General features: G+C 47.7%; 1 protein-coding gene and 2 long non-coding RNA genes across 3 annotated transcripts; 1 reads left to right on the forward strand and 2 right to left on the reverse strand.

The window, feature by feature from the left end:
• Nucleotides 1–1,314: 1,314 nt before the first annotated feature.
• Nucleotides 1,315–26,779, forward strand: PLEK (pleckstrin). The gene is made up of 9 exons (XM_077915685.1): nt 1,315–1,471; nt 10,908–11,063; nt 11,304–11,485; nt 13,106–13,197; nt 16,167–16,351; nt 17,920–18,024; nt 22,981–23,067; nt 23,983–24,052; nt 25,161–26,779. Exons 1-9 carry the CDS (start codon nt 1,430–1,432, stop codon nt 25,295–25,297), a joined length of 1,056 nt encoding a protein of 351 aa, XP_077771811.1. The 5' UTR covers nt 1,315–1,429; the 3' UTR covers nt 25,298–26,779.
• On the reverse strand, nt 13,159–17,379 carry LOC144324323 (uncharacterized). The gene is made up of 3 exons (XR_013389865.1): nt 17,190–17,379; nt 15,993–16,271; nt 13,159–15,315 (listed from the first exon to the last, which is right to left on the reverse strand). It is a non-coding gene; the product is annotated as an uncharacterized LOC144324323 (long non-coding RNA).
• Nucleotides 20,447–21,248, reverse strand: LOC144324322 (uncharacterized). Its single transcript, XR_013389864.1, has 2 exons — nt 20,759–21,248; nt 20,447–20,616 (listed from the first exon to the last, which is right to left on the reverse strand). It is a non-coding gene; the product is annotated as an uncharacterized LOC144324322 (long non-coding RNA).
• Nucleotides 26,780–27,507: the final 728 nt, after the last annotated feature.

Raw genomic sequence — 27,507 nt, forward strand, 5'->3', positions numbered from 1 at the left:
CGTCTACGGACACCTACTTTGTTCCGGACACTTTTAAAAAAACACTCACACGTGTTATCTTATTTCATCTTCAGAATCTTCAGAATGACTCGGTTGAATCGGTGTCACTGTCCCCATTTTGCAGATGAGAAAACCGAGGCATGGAGTGGTGAAAGAACCTGCCCATTGTCACACGGCCCAGGGAACCTTCTCAGTGTTTCTCCTGTAGAATGCCAGTTTTTCAGATTTGTAGCAATTTCCTGGGGCTGCTCTAAAAACGTACCACAAACAGGGCTTAAAAGAACAGAAATTTATTGCCTCACAGTTCTGAAGGCCAGGGGTCTAACATCAAGGTGTTGGTAGGACCACTCTCTCCGTGACTACTCTAGGGGGAGGATCCTTGCTTGCACCTTCCAGCGTCTGGTGTCCGTCAGCAGTCCTTGGCACAACCTGGCTCGGCGACGTATCACATCCCCTGCCATCCCACGGCCGTCTTCTCTCTGTATGTCTCACTTCTCACTCTTCTTCTAAGAAAACACTAGTCATAGTGGTCAAGGGTCCGTCAACTCCTGTATTGCTGCACCTTAACTAATTACATCCATTTCCAAATAAGGTCACATTCTACGGTGCTGGGGGTTAGGACTTCTTTTGAGGGGAACACAATTCAACCCATAACACGGATGGTAACAGAAATTGTTCGAAGAGGAATTCTGCGGCCGAGTATGTTTGGGAAGCACAAGCTCGAACACCATCCCAGGAGGAGTCTTTGCTCTAGTACTTTGGGAGGAGCTTTAGTTTGTTCATCCGAAGGGGAGTCACAAAGCTGGGACTATAGGGATAAAACTTCTCAAAGATGTTTGCCCGTGGACTCCCTTTGACAGGTCCACTGTGGGCGACCGTTCTGTGTGCCGCCCAGTTCTCAGGTCAGATGTGGGGCAGCAGACTGGGTGAGGTCCCCCCCGGATCCACCTCTTAGCCAACTGGTGACCTTGAGACGATTGCTTTCTTCTCTGAGCCCGAGTTTCCTTATAGCTAAGAGAAAGACAGTAACATCACTTCCCCATGGGTTTCTTGTAAGAACTAAATGAAATGGGATTTTCTTGCTCATTTTCCTCTTCTTTCACTGTCTTTTTTTGTTTCCTCTTTAGGTGAATGGCTTTGTTTACAGCAGTAAAGATTTACCTGGGGTGACTATCCAACCCAACTGCACTCCGAATAAGTCTCCCAAGTTAGCAAAGAATGGGTAGTTTCTGCCTGCGGTTCCTTATTCTGGTCTTCCACCCCAGGGAGAGGAAGAGGATGTGATCATGCGATCGGGCCAGCAGATGGGAAGTTGTGAAAGGGAACTCGCTCTAGAAAAGCTGCCCACAACTGTCTCAGCTCTCAGAGGAGGCTGAGCTGCTCACGGGGCTCGGGGAGAGCGGACTCGCGGTCTGGTGGTCCACCTGCCATGGAGCCAAAACGGATCAGAGAGGGCTACCTGGTGAAGAGGGTAAGCAGAAGAGCCCCCCACCAGGGTCTCGCTGAAGATGGGGTTGGGGAGCAGTGGGGCGCACGCAGCCTGGGGCTCTCTACTCACTCACCTTAGGAATGTTCTCTACTGAACCCACTGGGCTGGCGCGGAGAGCAGCGCGGCAGGTGCAGCAAGGGAGGGGGGCCAGCACCGGATCCACGGATCCACAGCATCCTGGTTCCGACAGGTGGACAATCCAGCTCAGGCACGAGCGCAGCTTCATCTTGCAGGGATGAGAATTCTAGACTTCTAGGTGGGGGCCTCAGCAAAATCTACACCGTGATTTAGGAAACTCCTGTCAGGAGCTGCATGTGTACATTGTGCTTGAAGACTCGCACTCTTCTGCTCTAGACATTACTCAGAGATATTATTTCTTTGTTACTTAAATTCCCATCCTCCTTTATTTATTTATTTATTTATTTATTTATTTATTTATTTATTTATTTATGGAGGAGAGGAAAGAGAAGGGGATTAAAGAGAAGCTGGTATAAAGACACAGCAATCGTAGCTGATCTCTTGGGCCGTCTCCTAAGAATGGGTGCATAAAAACCTTGCCTTTGTCTTAAGTTGGGCTCAAATCTCTTCATTCAGCATTCTGGGTCCATTTATCTGCTGTACTGCTAAGGTAGGAGGAAGTACTTCTACAGTTCAGGGGACAGGGACCCAAGATCACTCAAAAATGCTTTCGTCTCACTGGCTATGGCATGAAAAACTTGAATTTTCTTAGCACCGCTGGTTTTTCTCCTAACGCCGGGGACATGTCATGTCGTTGTGTGAATTCACACGCGGGGCTGGTTGGCATCCTGTGGGCAACACCTCCGTGAACAAGTGTTCTCACAATGACCCCAGTGGGCCCAGCGCGTCAGAAGTAGACCGAACTCACTACAGTCTTTCAGACGCTCGGCTCTTCAACGGAGCGAGCACCTAATGTGCCTGTTTTAGGTCATTTGTGGGTTTAACATTTTAGCCCCAAACGCTCTACTTGTGAGCAGGTTAAGCCTGATTCTATTTTGACCTGACGCTGGAAGGGACATGACATCACCTGACCTCATTCTCCCATTTCCAGAAGAGGAAACAGACCAGGAAGCTGGGTGACTGCCCCCAGGTCACGTGGCTGTGACAGTTGACAAACCCACTTTCCGGCTCGGGTTTTGACTCATGGGGCTGAACTCTGCCCCCTCCACCACGATTTTCTTGAAGTCAGTGTAACGTGGGTTAAGGTTTGTAATGTATCTGTGGAAGTGAGAATCGTAAGTGGTGCCGGAGAAGAGAGGAGCCCGGGATGGTGTGCTCTTTAGCTCACAGTCATCTCTAGCTATTGTGAAAACTCCTTTGGAAAAGACACACATATACACGTGCAGAGGTGTGCATGGTTTTTTTTTTGTTTTTTTTTTTTTTGTTTTTTTTTTGTTTTTTGCAGTAGGCGCCGACCATTCCCTGTGACTGTTGAGTAATAATCAAAGTTGTGTTTCTTCCCTGGTTGCTTGACCTACTATTTGGAGAAGAGCAAGGGAATGGAAACATATTGCGGTGAAAATTGCTGCTATTTAAGTTTGTATGTTCACATTTTAAACTCCATAAATTAAAAAAAAACAAAAAAACAAAAAAACCCTCCATAAATTACAAAAAAATATAGAAGACTAAATCTCTACTAAGTGAGGCCGCCCCACTAGAAGGTGGGGGTGAAAGAGTTCGGTTTGCCAGGCTTACAGATTTATTTACATTAATAGTTTTTGATCAGCGAGAGTACTTCTCTCAGATTATGGCCTATTAAAGCCAATTTAGAAAATGTACCCAGGTAAAAGCATTAGTGGAATTTCATATTGACATTTTCACACGTTCCATCTGCCTCATTTTCCTATCTATAATTTACATCTTCCGTAGTTTTTGCTTTTTTCTCTGAGACCTTTTAGAACAGTCTTTGTTGTATTGTGCTAAGATTCTCTAATTATCATTTTGAAGGCATGCTTGTCTCAGAAGTATTCCCTTCCTTGGCTATAGGACTGCACCTGGAGCCAGAATTTCCCAGGAATGTTTTTGGACGTTCAGTTTCCTTCGGTTACCTCATACATACAGATTAAAAACTATAGCTGTCAGGAACCTAGTGCATAGTAGGTGCTACGTATGTGACCATGATTATTTATATTCGTCTTGATATGCGCTTCAGTAGATGAAGGTCCTTTTCTAGTTGCTAAGAGGGACATGCACTGGTTCTGGGTTGGTTGCCAAGGTAATAGTGAAGAAAAGACCATAGAAATATTGCTCTGGCAAGGCGGTTGGATGCCTTCACTGTGGTTTTTGATGTTAGAGCATGACAAGCAATAGTATATGAATCTCCCTTCATTTATTTTTTTCTCTTATTCAGCTTAAGGTACCTGGGTAGTAATAAGGGACATCCCTTTCCCTATGTCTTGGTTTGTGAAATAACTTTATTGGAGATAAGATGTTTTGAGTGGCAAAATACAATATTAGAAAAGCTGGTGCAAGGATGTCGTTAAGTCAGAAATCTTGGGATCGACAGTCAATGGACTGACTATGAGATGTTCCTTTTTTTTTTTCTTCTGTGCAGGGTGACCGCTCACATTTTACAATTCCAGTTTCCTCCTTTGCCCCCTGCCTTAGGTCTTTAAATAAAATGAGAGTTCGAGAAGGAGGAAAAATACATGATTTTATCCCCTTGCAATTTTGTCATTCTTAGTAAGACCTAGACCTCCTTGCCTCAGGATCTTGTCACTTTTGACTTTAAGGGGGAAAAAAAAGAGCACCTAGAGCTGACCAGACAGCAGCGGCTTAGCCACTGTGCGAACATGACCTCGTTCAATCCTAATCACCCTCTGTGATGGTATCCTTATTTCCATTTGCAGGCCTACCCAAGCCAGCGAAAGGGAGATTAGATGAATTTACCAGAACTCAAGTGAGGCCTGGACAAATTGTACCGTGGGCCAGATTGGGTTTAGTGACCTCAACCTCCCTTTCTCTCGGCTTGGGGATTAATTCCAACCAATAAACCTAGACATTTTTTGGACGTCCTTGAGAGCACCCTGCTGATCTGGATGTATTTGTAATCGTTCGTAGCTTAAAAAAAAAAAAAAAAAAAAGGACAGAGGAGCAGTTTCCATGCAATGAATAAGCTGGACTCTACCGACTCATGTCCCAAACCAACCTATTCCTAGAGGTCAAGGGAGCAAAGTGATGTTGGCAGATCGACAACCAAGCAGCAGGCGCTGCGTTCAGCAGGGCGGATCCCAAGAGCAGCTTCGGGATTGGGGTGCTGTGCGAGGCTGGGCCAAGGCGCAGGAGTCGGGGCGGCGGGAAGGAGAAGGGTGGGAGGTGCTGGGGCAGGAAAGCAAAGGGCCGCAGAAGGCTGCGGAGGGAGGAAGAGAGCCTCGGGCGCAGGGCATCCCGAGAGCCAGGAGGCCCAGCCTAGGAACCCTTTGTCCAGCTACCTTTCCTTCCGGACACACCACCATCAGGGGTCCCCAGCAATTTGCATTTGTCGATTCGTCACCCTCATAACAGCTACCAGCTGGTCCTTACCCTGCAGCAAAGAGAGATGGGAGCATTGCTCGCACCAGAGCATTTAATGCTCATAGCAACTCAACCCAGAGTGGGCCCAACTATTATCCTTACTTTTCAGAAGAGGAAACTGAGGTACAAGGGAGGCAAAAGGCTTGGCCCAACAGCACCCGGCTGTTAAGTGGCGGAGCTGCTCTGTAACTCAGCAGTGGCCTTGGGGTCGTGGAGGGCCAGGCCTACCTGGTGCTAGTGGTACCCGGGGCTCGTTTGGCAGTGATTTTCTTCTCCGGAGTGCTGTTGCCATGGTGGATGGTGCCCGGGACAAGCCTGGGTCCGAATGACTTCACCCCGCTGTCTACACACCGTGGGATCGTATCTGTCTACATGGTCACTGTTCTTTGAGCCCCTCCTGCCAGTTAGCCACTGTGCTAAGCCCATCAAGTACAGTATCTCAGTTAACCTTCGCAGCAATGGCAAGTAGGTGCCGTATTACTTTCATTTACAGGGGAGGAGACAAATGTTTCGAAAAATTAAATGACTTGACTAAGGCCACACGGCCTGGAGGAGGCGAAGTTGAAATTCGAATGTAAAGCCCTGGTGACTCCGGAAATCACTCTGTTGAGCATTTGGTTGGTGCCATTTCTCTATTGCTCACCTCCTCTGTTTTTATTGAGAAATTGTCCAACTTGTTTACTCATGTAGAAAATATCCTACTGAATAGATTAGTGTCCTTGCCTTCGAAGAACTTACGTAGGTGCCAAAATGACCATTTATCCGGGATGTCACGCGAGCGATTTCATGGATCGGTTCGGAAAACTGGGTGATACAATCTATGATGTAGCAGCAATAAGGGCTTAATTCAATGCACCATCTACTGAAACTGACACGTCCCCCGAGTCGGGGAGGTTAGGTGAGGCCTCCTCACAGTTCCACCGAAGTCAGTTACCGAGTTTTCCCCGTAATGTAATTTCCTTTCAATTCCAGCTAAGCGTCAACATCAATGTACGAAAGGAGAAGTCAGGGAAAGGGGAAGGAAGTGAAAGGGGGTGTCTGCACTCCGTGGGAGGCGTCTGGGAGGGGCTCGACACCACATTCAAATTCCCCTGCCCCGTAGCAGGGAGTCGTGGCTTCTTTCAGTGAAGCTACACAAGCAGGCGTGCCTCAGTCGGTGCAGTGGTCACTCTGACCTGGAGCTGTCCATCAAGGTCCCCCCCACCTCAGGGTGGGAACAGTGTAAGCAGAGCCTGCCTCGGGCACCGGGGCAGCCCCGCGGTGGAGCATCCGCCTTCAGCTCAGGCCGTGACCCCGGGGTCCTGGGATCGAGCCCTGCATCGGGCTCCGTGCAGAGAGCCTGCTTCTCCCTCTTTCTGTGTCTCTGCCTCTCTCTCCCTGTCTCTCATGAATAAATAAATAAAATCTTAAAAAAAAAAAAACAAAGAATCTGGGGATTGAAAGGAATACTGAGTATTTAAGAATTTTGTTGAACTGTGGCTTACACTTATTTAACTAATTCACTAACAAGCACGCTGGAATACCTCTTGCGACGGGGAACTCACTAATTTAAATTTCTCCCTTAAGTTATGCAGCAAACTTTTTATTTTTTTCAGAGACCTCCACCTGTTGAGCTTCCAAGCAGTCTATATTAATGTTTCACACCTTTGAAGACAGTCCTCATCTGCTCTGCTTGGCCCTGCTTATCTGCAGCTTTGAGGTTTCCTGAACATGAGGTCATTTTCCAGGTGCACTTAGAGGCACAGAATTACAGGGAATAGGGAGTATTCATTGGATGCTTACTGTGTTCTTTTAGCTGTTGCCCTAAGCAAGTTCCATGGAGTAGTTCACGTCACCTCCCAATAACGCTAAGAAATAGGTCGTAGCATTATTCCCATTAGCCAGATGTGGAAAATGAGGTTTAAAAACTTGTTCAAGGTCACATTGCTAGACTGTAGCAGAGCTGGGATTTGATCCTGGGCTATTCAGATCCAGATCCATGGTCACCTACTGGAAGTCCTCCATCTAAAGTTACAATATCACTTTCATCACTTCGGATTCTATGCCTCTATTTATATAGTCCTACAATGATTGAGTTTTTTTGACAGCCCACATCAAACTGCTGACTCACAGAGCTCCTTTTTTTCAAACGCTATTTCCCCAAACTCATCACTAGTACATTTTTATATATCTTTCTAAAAATCGCATTAAATAAAAAGATCGGATCTTATTTCATTTTAATTTGCATTTCTTCAAGCGCTGTTGAAGCAGTGCATTTTTTATGTTTATTCAATCCAGGCTTTTCTTCTGAGAATTGCCTGTGTATGTCATTTGCCCATTTAAGAAGTTAGGAGTGTTTGTATATTTCTTATTGATTTTAAAGAGTTCAAAAAAATATTGAAAATATTAACCTTTAGTTATATGAGAATAGGTTATAAAATCCACATGTTTATACGTGTTTTCCAGTTGTTGCAGGATTTTTTTTTTTAATGTGTAGAGGTGTAATTTTTTATATGGCCAAATATCTTGTCCTTTAAGATTTCTCCCTTTGGTGTCAGGCGTTCTCAGACTCTTGTGCACTAAACTATAGCAGTTCCGTGATGATGAGCAGTTGTTTGACCTGAGATACTAAATCTGACTCAGCATCTAACACCTGCCTGTCATGACTTGAAATTGTTTAGATTTTGGCCTATAATGGGAAAAAACACAAAAATGCTCTCTATATGTATGAAATCATAAAACATATCTATTATGTTTCTATAAAATGATATAATATGATTTAGATATATCTTATGATTATTTATATGATTGCTCTTACTCAATTATAAATAAGTCCCTATGTTTATGATTATGTAATGTACATTATATATTATACATTTATGATATATTCACATATATATGTATATATATATTTGAGCTTGTATATATGGCTAGCTAAGTGGTCTAAAAATTTTGATTTAGAATCCAGAATTACTTAGTTATGTAAGAACAGAAATGATGATGGCATCTGAGGGAAAATGGAAAGAGCATAAAATCGAGAACCAGGAGCCTGGATTCTAGTCGCAGTCCACATCAACTGGGCAGGTGGTCTAGGCCCAGTCACTTAAATGGGCCTCAACATTCTCACCTGTAGGATGAGAGTGTCGGCAGGTGATCCTAAATGCCTTTCTGGCTTGGATGCTCCTTTTTTTTTTTTTTTAATTGGAGTTCAATTTGCCAACATATAGCATATCCTCGGATGCTCCTTGATCACACTTCCACGTGTGCTATTTGATGAGCATCAAGAGGCTTGGGGACAGAAGGGGTGAATAAAGGGGTGGCTGAGAGAGGTGCTGACAGCTAACTCCAGTGAGAAGCTGCGGTAATAGCCACGAGGAGAGAGCACATACCAAGTGCATCACCCCAACCTAATTAACCACAGCCAAGCCTGGAAGAAAGTTTCCACTTTATAAATGGTCAGATTTCTTTTGTTTTATAGAACTTCGGCCTCCTGGCTGTGCGTAATGAGCCCGAATCACAGGGGACACATTCTCCTCTGAGTGAGTTGACAGGGTCCCTCAGGCTGCACTTGAATTAGGAAACTCAAATGAACTCATGTCGAACAGTTGGCTCCGGAGTAGCTGTATTTTAATTGTCCACAGAAGGAATGCAGTGTTGGCTGACCTCTCCCAGTGTACCCCAGTTCCAAGGTCAAAAGCCCTGAGGGACTACAGCCGTTATTAACCTTTGGTAGGCCTGAGGTAGGATATAGGATTTTGAACTTGAAAGGCATTTGCAGTCATCTAGCCCAACTTCTTACTCCTACCTCTGTGAATGTATCTTTGAATATTTTCAGTTTTTTTCTTTTTTAAAAATTAAATAGACCTCCCATATTTCCCTAAAAGTATATCCTGAATTTTATTTTATTTTATTTTTTTATATATCTTGAATTTTAATGTATAATAGTGTCATGCGTTGTTCATTTATTTATCAATTTTTTTCAATTATTATGAAAATTTTCAACCCACAGAGAAGTAGGAAAAATAGTAGATTACCTAGATTTATCAACTGTTAACAAAAGGATGCATTTGCTTTCTCTCTCCCTACCTCTGTATAAACTCACACACACACACACACATTTTTACACTGACATCCTTGAGGAAAGGTTGCAGGCATCATGCCACCTCACACCTGAATACTTCAACATGTATCTTCTAAGAATTAGGGCATTCTCCACAGCTTTCCAAATTGGATGGACAATTTTGCACTCCTGCCAGCCATGTATAAGAGTTCCGGTTACCATCCTTGCCAAATCTTGCTCTTCTTAATCTTTTTAATTTTAGATACTCTTGTGGGCGTGTACAGGTATCTCATTTGGTTTTAATCTACATTCCCCCGGTGAAAAGTGATTTTGAACACCTTTTCAAAGGCTTTTCGGATATTCTCTTTAATACAGTATCTCTTTCAGTTTTTTCCCGTTTAAAAAAAAAACAGATTGTATTTTATTTTTACTAATTTGCAGGGGCTCTTTATATTCTGAATATGAATTTCTTTCAGGTAGATGTAAGACAGAAAGGCATTTGACTGACATTATTTCATGTGTCTTGACATTGCCTATTTTTTAAAAAGAGAAATAATCCAGTGTTAGTATGGAGAGCTATCCTGCCTGTGCAGAAAAGAGATACTGTGCTCTAATTTAAGATTATTTTTAAATTAGACTAAAACTAAGGAAACACTTGGACAAGCAAAACGATAGTCCCACCAGCATTTATCTTTGTTGCATAAATAGTCTTCCTTTTGGGCAACTGGATCTTTTTTTACAAATACTCTTTGTATTTTAAGATAAGCAGCAGGATCTGCTGGAAACTGGATGATAATTCTACTTTGTGGTAGTCATGACAAGGTGACACCACGGGTTCAAAGATGAGAAGCGAAAAAAAAAAAAAAAGATGAGAAGCAAAGAACCACTTCCTTTTCCAAAGTTCTCCCATAATATAGATAAGAAAGAGACTTTCTTGATGTAGTCAGAATGGCTAATTTATTGCTACGAGTGCGGTTGGCATTAACCCCAACTGAAAACATTTTAAATAAGGATTTTCCTAAGGCCACATTGACATGGATAGTCTCACTCTGTCCTCCTAGAGCATTTTGCAAGTGATTTTCATATAACTTATTCATGCTCATACGCAAGGTGGCTCTTTGAGTTTCTTCTTGATGTTCACATCCAGAGAAAATCTGATCAGACCAAAGGATGGAAGTAACTGCAGCTAGCGTGTCACCACTTATGGCTTCCAAGCTGATGGCTTCCATCAGCTACTATTCAGTCTCAATTGACGCTCGAGATAGAATCTATTTGCCATCCCTAAGTGGAATGGACACAGGGGCAGGGTTGGGAGCAGAAAATGAGCCACAGAAAGCCAGACTGAAGCACACAAGGAGAATAGAGAGCCATACCATAATCCCTTGGTAATGGCCCCTGGGAAGCTGAAGGCCAGCTTGTGCATGTAAATACATTTTCTCTTAAAAAGCTTTTTTTTTTTTTTTAAATTTCCATCTGAATGGCAGTCCCCTTCTTCCCTGAAGCTGCTTTCTTACCAGCATGGTCATACGAATGTGCATCATTTGCGTCCACTCTGGCCAAAGCGAGGCTATTTGCCAAGTTATGCCCCATTATTTTTTTTTAATTTTTTATTTATTTATGATAGTCACACACAGAGAGAGAGAGAGAGAGGCAGAGACACAGGCAGAGGGAGGAGCAGGCTCCATGCACCGGGAGCCCGATGTGGGATTCGATCCCGGGTCTCCAGGATCGCGCCCCGGGCCAAAGACAGGCGCCAAACCGCTGCGCCACCTAGGGATCCCCGTTATGCCCCATTATTGAACAGTTTTGGAAAACATCATTGCGTAGCTCTTTTTGTTGTCGTTACAGGGAAGTGTGTTCAACACCTGGAAACCCATGTGGGTTGTACTGTTAGAAGATGGAATTGAGTTCTACAAGAAGAAAAGTGACAACAGCCCCAAAGGAATGATTCCCCTGAAAGGAAGCACACTGACTAGCCCTTGTCAAGACTTTGGCAAAAGGATGGTGAGTCAACATCGTTAGCCACAGTGGACACCTTGCCATGCACTGACCTTTAAGCCTGCGCATAGCCTGCAATGGGAATGGTGCTCCCTGGGTCTGTCCCTCTCACCACCACTCACTTTCCACCCTGGGCATTTGGGTTTCTGTTGGCCAAGCACTTCACTTCCAGAATGGGGTTGCTTCATAAGGGACCTCAGCTCTTCGAAAGGAATCATTTCTAATGGGATGTGCTTTGATTTTTAGTTTGTGTTTAAGATCACTACGACCAAACAGCAGGACCACTTCTTCCAAGCAGCCTTCCTGGAGGAGAGAGATTCCTGGGTTCGGGACACCAAGAAGGCCATTAAATGCATTGAAGGAGGTCAAAAGTTCGCAAGGAAATCCACCAGGAGGTCCATTCGACTGCCAGAAACCGTTGACTTAGGGTGATTTTCTGTGTTTGCTTTACTCCCCCCTTCCTCATCCCCCCGCCCCTGGCTCCCCATTATGGAAAGCTCACAACAGATCCTGCTACAAGGCTTGCTTCGGTCACCTTGGAAGGCTGTATCCACTCTTCCAAGTTGATACTGGCGCTTGGTATACTGAGGTGTTTCCATGAGTCTGAAGGAGAGTGATCATAGCCTCTCCAAGCTCTAGCAGATGAGGAGAAGAGGCTAATAGAGTATAAATTCCCTCGTTTTGGGTAATCTTGGCAGAGAGAGAGAGACAGAGAAAGAGAGAGAACGCATAAGTGCATTTATGAAGTAGCCATAATAACGTAGCCTTGAAAGTAAGGTTCAGGATCTCTAGATAGGTGGGGGCTATGTGTCCAAGCAGGTATTGTTTCAAGTTCAGGGTCATGCACTTATACAGCCAACAAGAGCCAGTCAGGGTGAATATCCCTTCTGGGCAGAAGCTATTGGTGCCCTAACTTGGTTTCATGGTCTCTTATGTTTGCTGGTTTGGATTAGCAGGTGATAGTTGCTGCCTGAAGGTTTTCAGAGGCTCACGGGTAAATTTGGCATCGACCAGTGGTTGGGGTCAGGGTTTTTTTCCTTCCTGCATGCTCCACATCTGCTACCACACGAGCCTCTTGCCCTTAGAATCTCTTCGCTTCTTGTTAGTTTTGCTTTTATGTTGACCATACCCTGAAGCAGGAGCCCTGGTAGGAAGAATTCCATGTGGGTTGCTTAACACATCCAACGAGGATTCTGTTTACAAAATGGGGAGAATTTCTGGGAGAGGAGAGAAGAAACCCCTCTGCAAGCCCAACACAGGTCTTAGCACGTCACAGGGATTTAATAAAGTCTGTGCTTTGAGCTTGGTGAGAATAAGCACCTTCCCTCACCAAGAAAACTTTTTGGTGATGACCCAAGAGGCAGTGCCCGGTGCAGCTAGGGTTGCTGGGTGCGGCTGTCCAGTGACCGTGTCTGTGGCTGCAGCTGTCAGTGCTAAATGGGAATGATCCTTGTGTTCTGTGCAGCCACAGGATACATGAAAGTAGCCTTCTATTTTGCTGTCGGCAATTTCTCTGGCAAGGCCATCTTTCGTTTATTATTTCAAGTAAAAAAAATGAGAACTTGCCATCCCTCATAATTTTTAGAGTAAAAGATAAGCTTAGTCAGAACATTCCTTTCCTTGGAGGCAATTATCAACAACAGATGGTCTCTTGAAGGACTCTTAAGGAACTGACACGTGAGGAGTGAGGGCAATTAAAGATCTAGAATGTGTATGGACAATTGGCCCTGAGAACCTCTCATCTTAGCACCTCGCAGGGGCAACTCTCTACTCAGGTACTAGGAGTTCAATTACCAAAGAGCTTAAAGAATGTAAGATATTAAGTACTTTCCTGGTATATTTTGCTCAATGCTATATAAGCCACAGAGTCACCCAAATATGAACCCGACCCTTTGCTTCTGTTCCAATGGAGATACTAGGCTCAGGGGCCACCTGAGAATGGGGGAAGCTTGTGGTCATGGCCAGTCTCTCCAAGGTGGTGACTCCCAGAGAGGATTCGCCATTCTGGAAGGTTCCCCACTCACCTGTCTGTTTCCATCTCTGCACAGTGCCTTGTATCTGTCCATGAAAGATATCGAGAAAGGAATAAAAGAACTCAATCTAGAGAAGGACAAGAAGATATTTAATCACTGCTTCACAGGTAAAAGGCCTTGCAAGTCTGAAATGGGGCACCTGGGGAAGGCAATATAGAGTTCTCGCTCAGCCTCACATGTGGGAGGGGGCGTGAAGCGTGGTGGGCAAATGGGGTCATAGAACACAGATTGGTGAACATAAGAAATTGAACTTCGCCAGGATGGAAACAGAAAGAAAGGTGGAAAAGAACTCTGTTGGTCAAGCTAAAGGTTCAGAAGTTCTAGCTAATCAATCAAAGGGTCTCTCCCCGACCTCCACTCCCTAAATAAATGGCATGATGTTGAAATAGACACAGCGTTGAAACGAACTAGGGGTGGTGGAAGGGGAGGAGGGCGGGGGGTGGGGGTGAATGGGTGACGGGCACTGAGGGGGGCACTTGACGGGATGAGCACTGGGTGTTATTCTGTATGTTGGCTAATTGAACACCAATAAAAAATAAATTTATTATATAAAAAATAAAAACTGATGAGAATAAGAAAAAAAAGATGATAAACAGGAATCAAGGTATACAATGAAAGATTTAAGTGAAAATGTGAGAGATGCTTGAGGCTGTGCAGGGTCAGGCAAGTAGTGTCTTGAGTTTAGGTAGATGGCACAGAGGTTCAAAACATGTTCTTTGGAGCCAGATTGCCTTAGTTCAAATCCTGGCTCTGCCACTTACTTGCTGTAAAACCTTAGATCAATGACTTAGCCTCCCTGTGCTTCACTTTTGTAGTCCATAAAAAGGGGATAATCCTAGGGCATCTACTTCATAGGCTTGCTACAATGCGTTTGGGATGGCGCCTGGTACACACTAGATACTATATGGTGCGAGCTCTCAGGGTGGTTAATATTAAGAGGTCATATGTCTGCATGGACAATTCTGAGTTCAGAAAAGAAAGAACCTGAGAAAGAACTCAGGATGAATATAAATCGGTGCCTAACTTTTACCCAAAGAGTTGGTGGCATTTCATTAAGTATGGTGAGGACAAAGGTATGGGGCAGAGATATCCAGAACATGCATTTGGGAAAAGAAAATGACCAGCTTGGTGAGGCTCATAGTCCATCAGGGGGCCAAATGGGACATGCACTTTGCAGCTAGACTGTTAGACGCTGGGCATGCCTTACAGTAACAGAAGAGATCAAGAGAGGAAAACTCTAAGAAGACACAACAGATGTAGAATCTGAGGGGTTAAGCAGTCAATAGATGGTTCATGAAAATGGTCCAGGTCAAAGTCAGAAAGGTAGAGTGTGATGTGCAGTGGGAGGGCAGTATCCAACGGGAATCAGCCTCGGAGAGTAAGGTTGTGGCCTAATAGCATCAGACAGTCAGGGCTGACATTTAGGACGGAGATTCCAAGCTGTGGGAGTGATAAGGGAAACTGCGAGAGCAAAGCAGGGCCCTGACTCCAGCAGGAGTGACGTCACTAAGGCAGATCCTCTCGCAAAGGAAGGGGACAAGGAGGAGGTTCCGAAATAGATGCGGGCACCAGGTCTAGGCCATACTCATTCCCTGTGCAGCGTGTTACTGACTCCCAGAGTACAGGGCTGGAACTTCTCAAGTCCTGTCCACTGAGGCTCAGGGTGGGTCCTAGAATCCAGGTGGGGTCAAGGTGTCATGTGGGAGCCTCGTGGTCTTGGTGGGGAAACGAGACTAAGGCAGAGACAGGGACTCTCGTACCGCTGACAAGTGACGGAGGACCTTGAACGTCGGATGACGGGGAGCCTGAACTGGTCTTTCCAAGCTTCAGCACACCTGACTGAACACACCTGGGCTCTAGGGCTTGAACACTTGGGTGACGGGCCATCTCTGTGTAGCTCAGGCCTAACGTCACTTAAACTCACTGGGCCCTAATTTTCTCATTCTCCAATGAGGTCTGTCATTACCGCCCTGACTCTTCTAGAGGCTCACTCTGAGGCCTAGGAGCAGAAATGCAGTGTTAATGAGTTTATCCTTCTACGAAAACTTCTACGAGTTTATCCTTCTACAGAACATGCCATTTTTAATACAAAGCTTTATTGTAGCCTGCTGAGAACACAACTGACGGGTCAGTTCCCTCTTCTGGGTAGTTTCCTTGTCTCCTCTTGGCAATCCTCTCTTGAGGCAGCCGTTGGATTAGATGACTTCTCAGGGTCACTGCTAGGCCTGCAAATGATGTGATCAAGATTTGCAATGAGTCTTCATGCCGTCAAAGCTCCCGGACTCACCTCGTGCCTTCCTCTCTCTCTCCCTCTCTCTCTCTGTCGTTTAGCCTTCTTCTTACAAGCTCTGACCTCCACCCCCCAAAGGGGCTGCTTCACGCCTGTGTGCCTCGGTTCCCATGTGCTGCTCCTTCGGCCTGTGCAGGTTCCCCTCAGCCCTCGTTGCGTGTACCTGGCAAACATATACTCATATTTTAAGCTTGAGCGCTGTGCTACTTCCTCCCTGAATCTTTTCCCACCAGTGCCCACCAGCGCCCCCCACCCTATCACCCCTTTCACCCCACCTTCCTGCAGATTTGACCCTGTAGCTCTAGGGCACCACACCGATCTGCAGCAGAACGCTTGTCCCAATCCTTAAGTACAGCCCATCTCTTCCTTTTAGATTCCCCGAGGGAGCATCCCCAGTAGCCATCTCAGCACTTAGCACCTAGTGGATGCTCAATAAGTGTCTGCTCATTTATTTATTTTTTATTATTTTTTAAATCATTTATTTATTTTTTATTTTTTTAGTGTCTGCTCATTAACAGAGTCAATGAGTGAGTCAGTAAAACCTGTTTCTTTGATGCATGTGTTGCTCCTTAAGGAGCATGTAGATGCTCGTAAAAGCTCTTTACAAGATACCTTTTGTTTCCAAGAGTCTATCCCACTGATTTCACTTTTCCTTCTTGGAATCACGGGGAAGACGAGACAAGTCAGACACGAGGGTACTCTGGAGCTCTTGAGGGGTAACTGTCGGTGGCTTGTTCTCTGGTACTTCGGTAGCACGTTAACCTTCCTTCTGCTGGTCCCATCCAGGAAACTGTGTCATCGACTGGCTGGTGTCCAATAAGTCTGTTCGGAATCGCCAGGAAGGCCTCATGATTGCGTCCTCGCTGCTCGGTGAAGGGTACCTGCAGCCCGCTGGGGAATTGTCCAAGAATGCAGCGGATGGGATGGCTGAACACCCTTTCCTGGACAACCCTGATGCCTTCTACTACTTTGTAAGTGAGAAATGCTACCCGCTTACTCTTCCTGTCTTGGGGGCTGCCCCGCGCACATTGTGGGTTGATTTGAATTCACACCCACATGTGCAAAAGAAAGGACCCAGCCCCGACTTGGCCTCCTCTGCAATGCCTGCTGTATCCAGTGAGTCACTTTGAAGAAAAATGTTGTCTCGTTGCACGTTGTTTTTAAGTGAACGTTTAAAACTTTATTCTTATTCCAAGCAATAATTCATTTAAAGAAAAACAACCCTATTAGGCCCTAGTACATTCCAGGCACGCTCCTAGACAAAGGAGACAACAGCAGTGAAAAAAAGAATAATTGGGCAAAAATTATGGCCCTGAGGGAGCTTCCTTTCTAGAGGGAGATTTGTAAATTCATGATGTGCCAGTTGTATTTTGACGACTCTTGACACAAAATGTGTTTCTCCACGTCCCCTCGCCCAATCATCTTCTCCCCCCCCGCCCCCATTCGTCTTATCTTCCGTATATGCGTACCACGGATTGGGAAAGGATTCGTTGCACAATACGGACCTAATCTTGGGCCATATAAGAAAGCCAGCCACTGCGGATTTCTAGGGGGATTTTGGCAGTTTTGTTTCAACTCGGGGTCAGAGCGCAAAAGTTAGGAAACTACTTAAGAGAACCACTTTCTTACAAAAATGAAGTGAATATCCCCAAGCGAGTTTCATTTCACTTGGGGCAAGTTCCACTGCCAGTTTTTGTTTTGTTTTGTTTTGTTTTCCAGACCTTTGATCTGGTTGTTTATAGCCATTTAAATGTGGGATTCTAAAAATACCCACCCGAGCAACGCTTCTTCCTCTGCATGATTCATTACCTGCGTATAGCTGAGCAGGTCCCAGTTCCCTCTTGACCTCAGAACAGGAGGCTGGATGGACACGTCATGCTCTTGGTCTCCTCAAAGTCGAAGGGGCTAAACAGTAAAGATCATAATGGAGATTGTGTCACGCAGTGTCTTGTAAATTAGCCAACTCCGCTTCTAAGGACTTGGCCATGAGGCGCCCAGAGGAGGAAGGCTTTGAACAAGGAAGAACTGTGCCGAGCTGGACTTGGAACATAGCTTGGGGAGCCCGAGAAAAGGAAAGGCTAGGTATTGCCAAGGTCACACTTGGGTGGAGATGAGGAAGCATCTAGAAGCGAGGACAAGCAGCCAGAGACAAGACACGGGGGAGGGGAAATGAGCAGGCCAAGAACAACCTTTATTTTTTTTATTTTTTTATTTTTTAAAGATTTTATTTATGTACTCGAGAGAGAGAGAGAGAGAGAGAGAGAGAGAGGCAGAGGCAGAGGGAGAAGCAGGCCCCATGCGGGGAGCCCGACGTGGGACTCGAGCCTGGGACCCCAGGGTCATGACCTGCTCCGAAGGCAGATGCTCAACCGCTGAGCGCCCGGGTGTCCCGCCAAGGACAACCTTTAAAGTTTAGGTTGGGGTAGGAAGGAGCAAAGGAGCCTACTGCAGTCGCTGGAGGGGGCAGGCAGAGAGGAGACCTGGCAAGTAGCCACCTGCCGAGGCTGGTGACCACACTGAGCGCTTGGTGTCCCAACAGCCGGACAGCGGGTTCTTCTGTGAGGAGAATTCCAGCGATGACGACGTGATTCTGAAGGAAGAGTTCCGAGGGGTCATCATCAAGCAGGGCTGTCTGCTGAAGCAGGTGCGTGCTTCCCCGCCCCGTCTTCTCGCCCTCACCAGGCCTCCTAACTCCTCCGTTCCCAACGGCTTTGGTTTTGTTCGGCCAAGTCCCCGGCCCCTAGACGGAGCGGGCGGAGCGGGAGCCAGCGCGGCCTAGGCGGGAGGCGGGGAGCAGGCCGGGCCCAGGCGCGCCTCCCAACGGGGCAGCTCTTCGGTAGCCACTTCGCGGGGCAAAGAGAGGTTTCCAGAAAGTGGTGCCCTTCTCACCACCGGAGAAGGAACCGATGGGCCAAGTGCTTGTCCTCGCCTACCCGTCGTGGGGCAGAGTGGCCCGGAAACAAGGAGAAGCCAGCGTGCCCCCGGCAGCGGGGGGTCATGATCTGGATTGTGGGGGGACGGCGGGAGCCGGGCGGGCCAGCTCCGGAGCCCCACTGTCCCGGGAGCAGGGACGCCGCGGGTCTGCGGGCTCGGCTGCCGTCGGGGGAGGCCGCGGCCGGCTGGGCGAGCCCGGGGGGCGGCAGCTGCCAAGGCCGGGGGGCCGGGGCAGGGGGATGCGAGGGCGGGGGCTGAGGAGAAGTCGGGGCTGGCCACAGTGAAAGCTGATCCCGCACCTGGTGCCAGAGAAAGGCGGGCCCTGGGGCTGTGCTGGGGAGAGCCGTCTGCGGGCAGCTCGCGGGCCGCAGGGGAGAAGCCGCGGGCTTGGGCTCACTCTTAAAAACAGGAACCCGGGATGGGGTCGGCATGAGGTGTAGACACGGACTTGGAGTTCCTCAAGGGAAGCGGGGCGCCCGTTGGAAGACTCCCCTTCACAGCAGGTTTTGAGAGTTCAGGGCCCTGAGACAACTAGAGCGAGGGCTTGCAAAAGAACGTGCAGGGGACCCTAACGACGTCGGTGCCGCGGTGACCGCCCACCAGGTTAGAGGGAAAGGGAGGACCGGGCCGCCTCCGATACGGAAGGCTCTGGCCAGGGCCTGTGCGCCGAGTTCGCCCGTCGCCAGCAACCTCCGGGCCTGCCCAACGTTGCCGTGTTCCCGGCTCTTTGATTATAGGTGCCACAAGGTGGACTTTTTATTTTTTAAAGATTCTTATTTATTTATTCATGAGAGATAGAGATAGAGGGAGAGGCAGAGACCCAGGCAGAGGGAGAGGCAGGCTCCGTGCCGGGAGCCCGACGTGGGACTCGATCCCGGGACCCCAGGGTCACGCCCTGGGCCGAAGGCGGTGCTAAACCGCTGCGCCACCCGGGCTGCCCCAGAAGGTGGATGTTAAGACAAGAGGAGCTTGGGAAGGAATTCTGTGATTTCCCTATTTTCCCGATTCCGCCTGTAACTCTATCTTGCTGTCAACTGCGACTTCCTTGGGTTGGTTGATGGGACGAGGCTTAGTCTAGAGTCGAGGGAGCCCTGAGGAGACTGACCGTGAAGGCTGAACGCGGGTAGACGAAGTCTGGGCTGGACGGATGTCAGGTCTGGGCGAAGCACCCCAGGCCATACCCCGGGTGGTCGAGACATGGTTATCTGAGTGTGTGTGGAAGACAGTGGGGACGGGAAGTAGGCTTGCTTCTGGGCTCTTCTTCGCCTTCCTCTACCTGACCTTTGATAACTACAATTTAGCCGCAGCTAGCCCACTTGGCACACATTTGAATCCTCCAGGGATCTGTTAAAAATTCACCCCAGGCCAATTAGGTCGGAGTCTCCGGATTTCAGAGCTCTGCAAATGATTCTGATGTGTGGGGCCAAGGCTGAGAACCACAGAGCTGGCCTTTTTCTTAAAAGCTGGCCTTTTTCTTTATTTAAAGAGTCATCCCTCTTAGCCACCTTTTAACAGAAAACAGAAATCTATGTGCATTCGGAAATTTTGCTCTTTTACAATATCATTTCCCCTAATTTCGGGGAGTGGGGAGGGACAGGGAACAGAAACCTCTTCTATTTTGGTTGACGGCCTGCCTCCTTTAACGTTTCCATCCTCTTAGCTCGGGAGTTTATAACCTGGTTCCTATCAGACTCACCTGAGGGGATTAAAAAAAATTCTTCGAGTATCATGAAGCGAAACCGCTCTGTGTCTGCTCCTGGGAGTTGGCCAGGGTTAACGTGTGTAGGAGGCTCATGATGAAAAAGGACACCTGAGTCCCACACCTCACAGGTGGGAAGTGGCTGTGTCCAACTGGAGGTCAGTCCTCCCCCCATTCTTCCTACTTCCCCCGTCCCAGAGGAAATAATTCTACTCGGGGGATGTGGCAAGTTTGAGGATGAATGATAGTGATTTATGTTCAACGTAATCCCTTTAATTCATTTTTTTATGAAAGAATGAATAAAATATCTCATTTGTCAACCATATGTAGGTTTTCTGATGAGGAAGGACAATGCATTATGTGTTTTTCTCCTATCTGTTGCGTAGTTCAGCATCCTTGGTCTGTAATAGATAATGAACCTTTGTAGAGAAAATTTTGAAAGATATTTTATGTATTTATTCATGAGAGACACAGAAAGGGAGGCAGAGACCCAGGCAGAGGGAGAAGCAGGCTCGCTGCAGGGAGCCCGATGTGGGACTCGATCCCAGGACCCCGGGAGGGTCCCGAAGGCAGACGCTCAACCACGGAGCCACCCGGGTGTCCCTGTAGAGCAAATTAAATTAAATATAAGTAGCTGGAAGATCCACAACAATTCTCCGAAACCCCAGGCATTCATTCACACATGCCTTAACCCCTCCCAGAAATACTCATTAAATGAAAGACGACCCGATCCCCACTTACTAACATTAAACTTCTCCATGCGTCCCATCGTCGATGTCAGGGAGGGCTTGACGGCGATCGGCAGTCGGCCAGGGTTGGCTGATTTCACATCCTCCTGTTACCTCCCTCTTCCACGATTCATAAGAACTTGTCATTCCCCCAGTGGTGGCATGAGAGACCCTGAAGTGTGTGTCCACAGGTCCACAGGAGGAAATGGCGTCAGGCAGAAACTTTAGTAATCTCGTCTCACGGGCAACATTAGCCAAGGCAAAGGGCAAGAATTCAGTAAAGGGATTTTAGAAGTCGATGCTTTGCAGAAGTATTTTTGGATATGATGTATGCAGAGAAATAGCCTGTGTCCTCCCATAGGACTCTGTAGCTTCCTGGCTCCATCCTTCAAGCAAGTAAAAGCCTCTTTGGAGGGGAGCTCCTTGACCGAGTGCTTGGCCAAATAACCAAGGCCCATTCGTGGCAGCTCCCTTTAAACTCCTCTGACCTGGTGTTATGAAGGACGCATTGTTTGCTAAAACCACAAATGCTTCACTTTTCCCTATATGAGCACGTGGAAAGTATTGGAAGATTTGTATACGTGCCTGCCAACACGTGGGGCTTGAGAATGAACGAACAATACGCGGCATATTGGCAAGATGGAAACTATACATCTTCTAGTCTAATACATATATATACACCTATTATATAGCTCCTGGAGATATTTAAGTCGTTTGAACTTTCCATGGGAAATCAGGTTTTCCGTGACATTTTAAAAATCTTGAGAAACTGGGTAATTCAAGGCAATTACGCACAAACATGAAGCAGCTTCTGGGGTGAGAGTCCCCGTGCCAGGCCCAGGGCTGGGCGCCGGGGGAACAAAGGTAAACCAGACACGAACCCCACTGACCGAACTCACGGTCTGAACGCCGTCGTCCTGTTTCGGAGGCCCAGGGCCTCCTCGCCTTCATCACGTCTGTCCCGGTGCGGATTTCTTCCCATTTCCGCTGCCGCCGCCCGATGCTAGTCCCTAGTGATTCTACGTGGATGCTCGCGATCGCTTCCCGATGACCTTCTGTTTACCTTCTCCGCTTTCCCCTGGCTTAGCTTTCCCCTGGCCCGCTGGCCGGCCCTGCGTGAGGCCGCCACGTTAATCTTCCTAAAATGTGACTTCCCGCCTCTGACTCAGAAGCTATCAGCAACAGCCCTCACCTTGTGCCTTAGAGTCTCTTTCCCTTTCCCGAATTTGCCTCTGCCGTTCCCCGGCACCCCCATGTGCTAGCCGTCCCGGTCTCAGTCACCAGAGTCTGCATACACCTGGCAGGTTCCCACTGCTGCGTCTTTGTTGTCAGGTCGTCCCACCTCCTTCTCACCCATCCGACTCCCGTGGGTCCTCTGGGGGTAAGTCCAGATCTTAATGAGTCTCTTTGACCCCCCAAACCCACAATTACATATCCCACATTTAATTCCCTTGAAATCCATTATCCGTACCAATTACTGCAGTTGGACATTTGCTAATTTATTCGTCTACATGGGTTATAAACTCTTTGAAGAGGAGGGCTATGTCCTAACCTCTGCATCACCCCTTGGATGTCCGTACCTTGGCACAGCACCATCACATATAATACTGAAGCGGGAAGACAATCTTAGCAGCAACTAATCCAGGAGGCACATGAGGAGCTCAGTTGGCTAAGCAACTGGTTCTTGGTTTCCATCAGATCGTGATCTTGGGGTCCTGGGATCGAGCCCTGCTGCAGGCTCTGGGCTCAGTGTGGAGTCTCCTTGTCCCTCTCCCTCTGTTCCTCCTCCCAGGTGTGCTCTCTCTCTTTCTCATAAATAAAGTCTTTGGGATCCTTGGGTGGTGCAGCGGTTTGGCGCCTGCCTTTGGCCCAGGGCGCGATCCTGGAGACCCGGGATCGAATCCCACATCGGGCTCCCGGTGCATGGAGCCTGCTTCTCCCTCTGCCTATGTCTCTGCCTCTCTCTCTCTCTCTCTCTGTGACTATCATAAATAAATAAAAAATTAAAAAAAAAAAGTCTTTAAAAACAAAAAGAAACAACTAATCCATAATATCCCAACACCCGAATTGTTCACTGGTCCTAGTGCTATCTCCCTGGCAAAGACCTGGGTTGGGGCCTGGTTCTGGTGGTGGGGTTAATATTTTACCTGTTTTTTGTTTGTTTCAAGTGCACTAAGACTTATTACAGAGCGATTCCAGGAACTCATCATTCCTTTTCTTCTATTGATCCTGAACACAGGGGCACAGGAGGAAAAACTGGAAAGTGAGGAAGTTTATTCTGAGAGAAGACCCTGCCTACCTGCACTACTACGACCCCGCCGCGGGGGTGAGGGCCTGTGGGCAACAAACCCGTTGCGCTCAAAGCCTCCACTGCGTCTGCTAGCTGTGCTTCCTGTTCTCCTTTCTGCTTGTTTCTCTCCCCATTTTTTTTTAACCCTCCCATGTCTTCTTCTCCGACCCTCCTCTACCTTCTCCTCTCCCCTCTCACTGGGAAGGTGTGAGGCCTTATGCTTTGAGACCAGCATAAGCTCAGGGCTGAAAGAAAATATCACCGTATTGAAAAAAAAAAAAAAAAAAAAAAAAAAAAAAAAAAAAAAAAAAGAAAATATCACCGTATTGTCATTTATTTTGGTCAACTCAACATAATTTTTGCTTTGTTTGTCCCAATCCGATATTTTCAGAGGAACTCAACCAGTCCAAGTCATGTTTTCATGGGCAAAAAAGTGATGATTCCTCCTCTGGGCCGGTTTGGATGAGAGTATTGAGTGAGTCACAGCCATTTGGGCAGTTGGCAACTCAGAAGAGGGCCTTTTCCTTAATAAAAGAGGCCAAGTCTAAGGTGTAAAGACAGCTCCATCGGGGGTGGGTGTCAGCCTCCGATCGCAGGGCAGAGCTCCTTGATTCCCTCCTGCGAGGGTTAGGCCGCTGTGTCAGGTGCATGGGGCCAAAGAATTCTGGAAACATGCAACAGCTCGATCATGCAACATGGCGATGTGGTCTCTCCACCTGCCCTTCACCTTCCTCCAGAAATGGAACTTGGATTGGCTTGTGTCTCTTCATCCAGCCTCCCCGAGTGAAGTGGGGGGTCGGGGATCTGGAAGGGGCTTTCTTCGGCCTCCTTCTGTTCTTACCCATTTTGATGCCCTAATCTGTGCTGGGAGGGTCTGGGCGGCTTCCGTGCCCACAGGATGAGGTGGATTCGTACACTGGAAACCTAACGAGGGGCTCATCTCTTCTCCAGGGAGAAGAACCTCTGGGAGCAATTCACTTGAGAGGCTGTGTCGTGACTTCCGTGGAGAGCAACCCAGATGGTAAGAATGAAGTTTTGTTTGAGAGACGTGTGTCTGCCGAGGCTTCCTTCCCACCCCTGGCCGTCCGGAGCCAACAGCAATCCTCAATCAATCAATCAATCCCTTAGGGAGGACCCTGGACGCGTGCAGACCAGGGATCTCCCACAGCAAGCAGGGTCTGTGCAGTAGTGAGGGGAAGGGGCACCTGCCTGCGGTTGATTAGTGGCAAGATCTTGGGTGAATCACTTAACGCATCTGGGCCTTAGCTCCTCCTCTGGAATGAGGGGTCACCCGACAGGTCGCAAGTCTATGGTGTGGTGTGCGGAATAATGGTGCCGGTGCAGGCGGACTTCACCGGGGGCAGGTGGTTTAGACATCCCGGCCCTGGGTTTACTGCATCATTTTGGGTCTATGGTGCTACAGAGGCTGATGGGGAAAACACTACAGCTGCAAAAGCTAGATTTTCACTACCCTTGGGTATGCTCACCGTCCTCTCCTGATACAATTATGATTTCTTATTTGATGTGGATGTTTTAATCACACTCTTGGCCAGTTCGCTATTTTTTGATGTTTCAGCAGAGACTCTAACTTAGACCGTGATAAAAACAAGGCTGTCCCGGCGGTCCTGGGAGTGGGTCTACGTTTTTTGTTTTGTTTTTGTTTTTGTTTTTAATTTTAAGATATTTGAGTCAGCTCTTGGTTTATATTATGAGCAGAGGGAAAGTACTCAGTAGGCACCATGTGAGGTACTCATTAGAGATGGCTGATGTGCAAAAGTGAGAAATCTAGTTTGCTTGTAAAGGATAAAAGGAAATGTTTGTCCTTGAGTATTTTACTCATTTCTTTTTTTAAAATTTTTTAAAATTTTTAATTTTTTTTATTTTACTCCTTTCTTAAGCACACTCACACTCACACAAGCACACAAGCATACTCTGTACCTATCTGTATAAATACTACATACTTATACAATGACTATATATGATCACACAGGGATGGTGAATCTGCAAACCACACACTTCATTCTCTCAGAACACTGAAAACATTAAGATTGCATCCCTCGCCAAAGGAGGGAGGGCTGGGCGGCCTTTCTGGGGCACCTGCGCCGTAATTCACTATCTTTTTTCACCAGTCAGGAAGAGTGAAGAAGAGAACCTCTTTGAGATCATCACGGCTGATGAAGTTCACTACTTCTTGCAAGCGGCCACCCCCAAGGAGCGCACCGAGTGGATCAAAGCCATCCAGGTGGCCTCCCGGACTGGGAAGTGAGACTATTTCTGCAGCTCATCGTCATTCTCCCGAAGGAACCCGATGAATTAGCTTGGTCCGGGACCTGTCCACTTCTGGGGACAAATCAACGAGGAAGGCCCCAGGGTTGTGCAGGGTTTTGTCTGCAGAGGCTCTGAATGTAACTAACCACACGCCGCGTCCTGTTCCCCCGCGCCGACACACGGCTCCCTGAAGCCTCTCTGTGGCCCCCACGCAGATATAATAAGCTGTGCGGCCTGGCCCCACTGCTTAAGCTCCCCAGGCCCGAGCTTCAAAACCCAAAGCCCTGATATGCCACCAGCTGGGGAAGTGGAAATGCCTCTAGTCGCCCAGTGGGAGCGTGTCACTGCTGTGGGCTCAATCTTGGCCTTCAGAAGGCGACGCAGTGGGGACCGGGGTCTGCTCAGGGGGTCTCGGCACAAACCTCCTGTTCTCGTTTGCCACCTTCTCCTCCTCTTTGCAGTTAGATCATCTATCACGAAGAGCTTCCTTCTTTCCTCACTCTGACCCAAAACTTCCCCAAAGGGAGCGCTACAGTGGCCGCTTTTAGGTGGAAGCCTTCCATCACTAACTATGACCTGGAGAGTCCCATCTTCTGGGAAAATGACCCAAGGAAGCCAGGAGCAGCCGGGGGTCTTTGCGGCGCCCGGAGGCACGGCCCACTGCCACCCGAGGCGGGTCTGAGACGGGGCCATGCTCGTCCCCTTCCAGAGCGTTTCCCTACCATCGGTTGGAATTAGGACGGGGGACTCCAGTCCTTGAGGTTCTGTTTCGATTGAATGTTTGTAGGAAAAGGCATCGGATGGGTCACTAGGGGGGTGAGGGGCCTGGGGGCCTGGCTGGCTGACGTTTACCCCCCAAGTTCCAGAGGCTTCGGGGGCTGGATTGAAAGCCGCCAGACTGGGCTTATACGAAGGGAGCGTTGAGATGACCTACGTCTACACAGAACTCGCAGAGGTGGCCGTCCGCGCTGTGCGGCGCCTCCAATTCTTGGGTCAACGATAACTGTGGTTGTTTCTGAGCTTTGGGCACCAGCCTGCTTGGCCTCTTCAGGGCCTCGTGAACCGATTACCAACCGGAGCGGTCTGACCCAGGTTCACTTTGGGTACCCGCCCTCCACCTTGACCCTGCCCACCAACCAGGGATTCTCACCCCAAAATGAGGAAAAAAACAAAACCCCAGGTGCGTGTGTGAAGGTGCATTTTCCAATTTCAGATTTCTGAGTTTAAGGGTCTCGTGAGAAAAGGAGTGCAGATTTTTCCTGATTCTATCAAGTCCTCTCTTTCCCTCTCCCGGTTGCACATAACGTCCGTGAGGCTGTTCCTACTCCCAGATTGTCGTCTCAACGGCCTGGGCGTAGAAGGTCACCTTTCCTCCGGTTCTTTAGCAAGCACAGTAGGTTTTCTACATTCAGTGTCAAAAGTATTTATTAATATGGACTCAACTTTATGTTTTGAAATAAACGTGACCGTGTTCAGCGTCTCTTTGGTGTGATGGTTCTGATGTTTTTCACTGAGGACTCTCCTTTTCTACAACCCACTTCCTGAGGGTAATACCTCGCACGTCAGCTCGATGACTTTAGAACATTAAAACAACAACAACAAAAAAAACAAAACACAAACAAAAAACACAACAAAATCAGTCTATTCCAGGGAATAATAATACAAATACGGGGGGAATGAAGACTAAGTATCACTAATTTTTAATTCACATGACCTTGATTATAATGCTCGGGCAAGCAGAAGCATCTATAAATGGCCATCGACTATGAAGGACACAGAAAACTCTCTACTTTAGGGGAAAATGAGTTTCCTACAGAAGGGCTGCTATGTATGGTTGAGCGAGATGTGCACGGATTTAACCCCAGAGGTGCAGCTTAGGCGACGGTCGCTCCTTGGGATTTGCATGACACGCTCTGCGAATGTGTACCCAGTGGTGCGTGGACAAGTCAAAGCGTCATTATGGCTTCCCAAGGCGGGCGGTTGGTTCTTCCTGGTGAAAGGGAAGTGTCCCTGGCCAAAGTGGATTTTTAGAGTGTAGCCCTAGGCGGGTGGAGAATACAGTGCTAGCCGCGGATGTCCAGTGTCTCTCCTAGACAGACAGGCAGACAGACACATACCGCGGCTAACGCTCCACCGGCAGGGCCCGGCTTTTAAAATGAGGAACTTGCTTAGATTAAAAATAACGAGCAGTTTCCCGGCGCTCGTTCG

The sequence above is a fragment of the Canis aureus genome, chromosome 11 (genome assembly GCF_053574225.1).
Source record: "Canis aureus isolate CA01 chromosome 11, VMU_Caureus_v.1.0, whole genome shotgun sequence".
Lineage (NCBI taxonomy): Eukaryota > Metazoa > Chordata > Mammalia > Carnivora > Canidae > Canis > Canis aureus.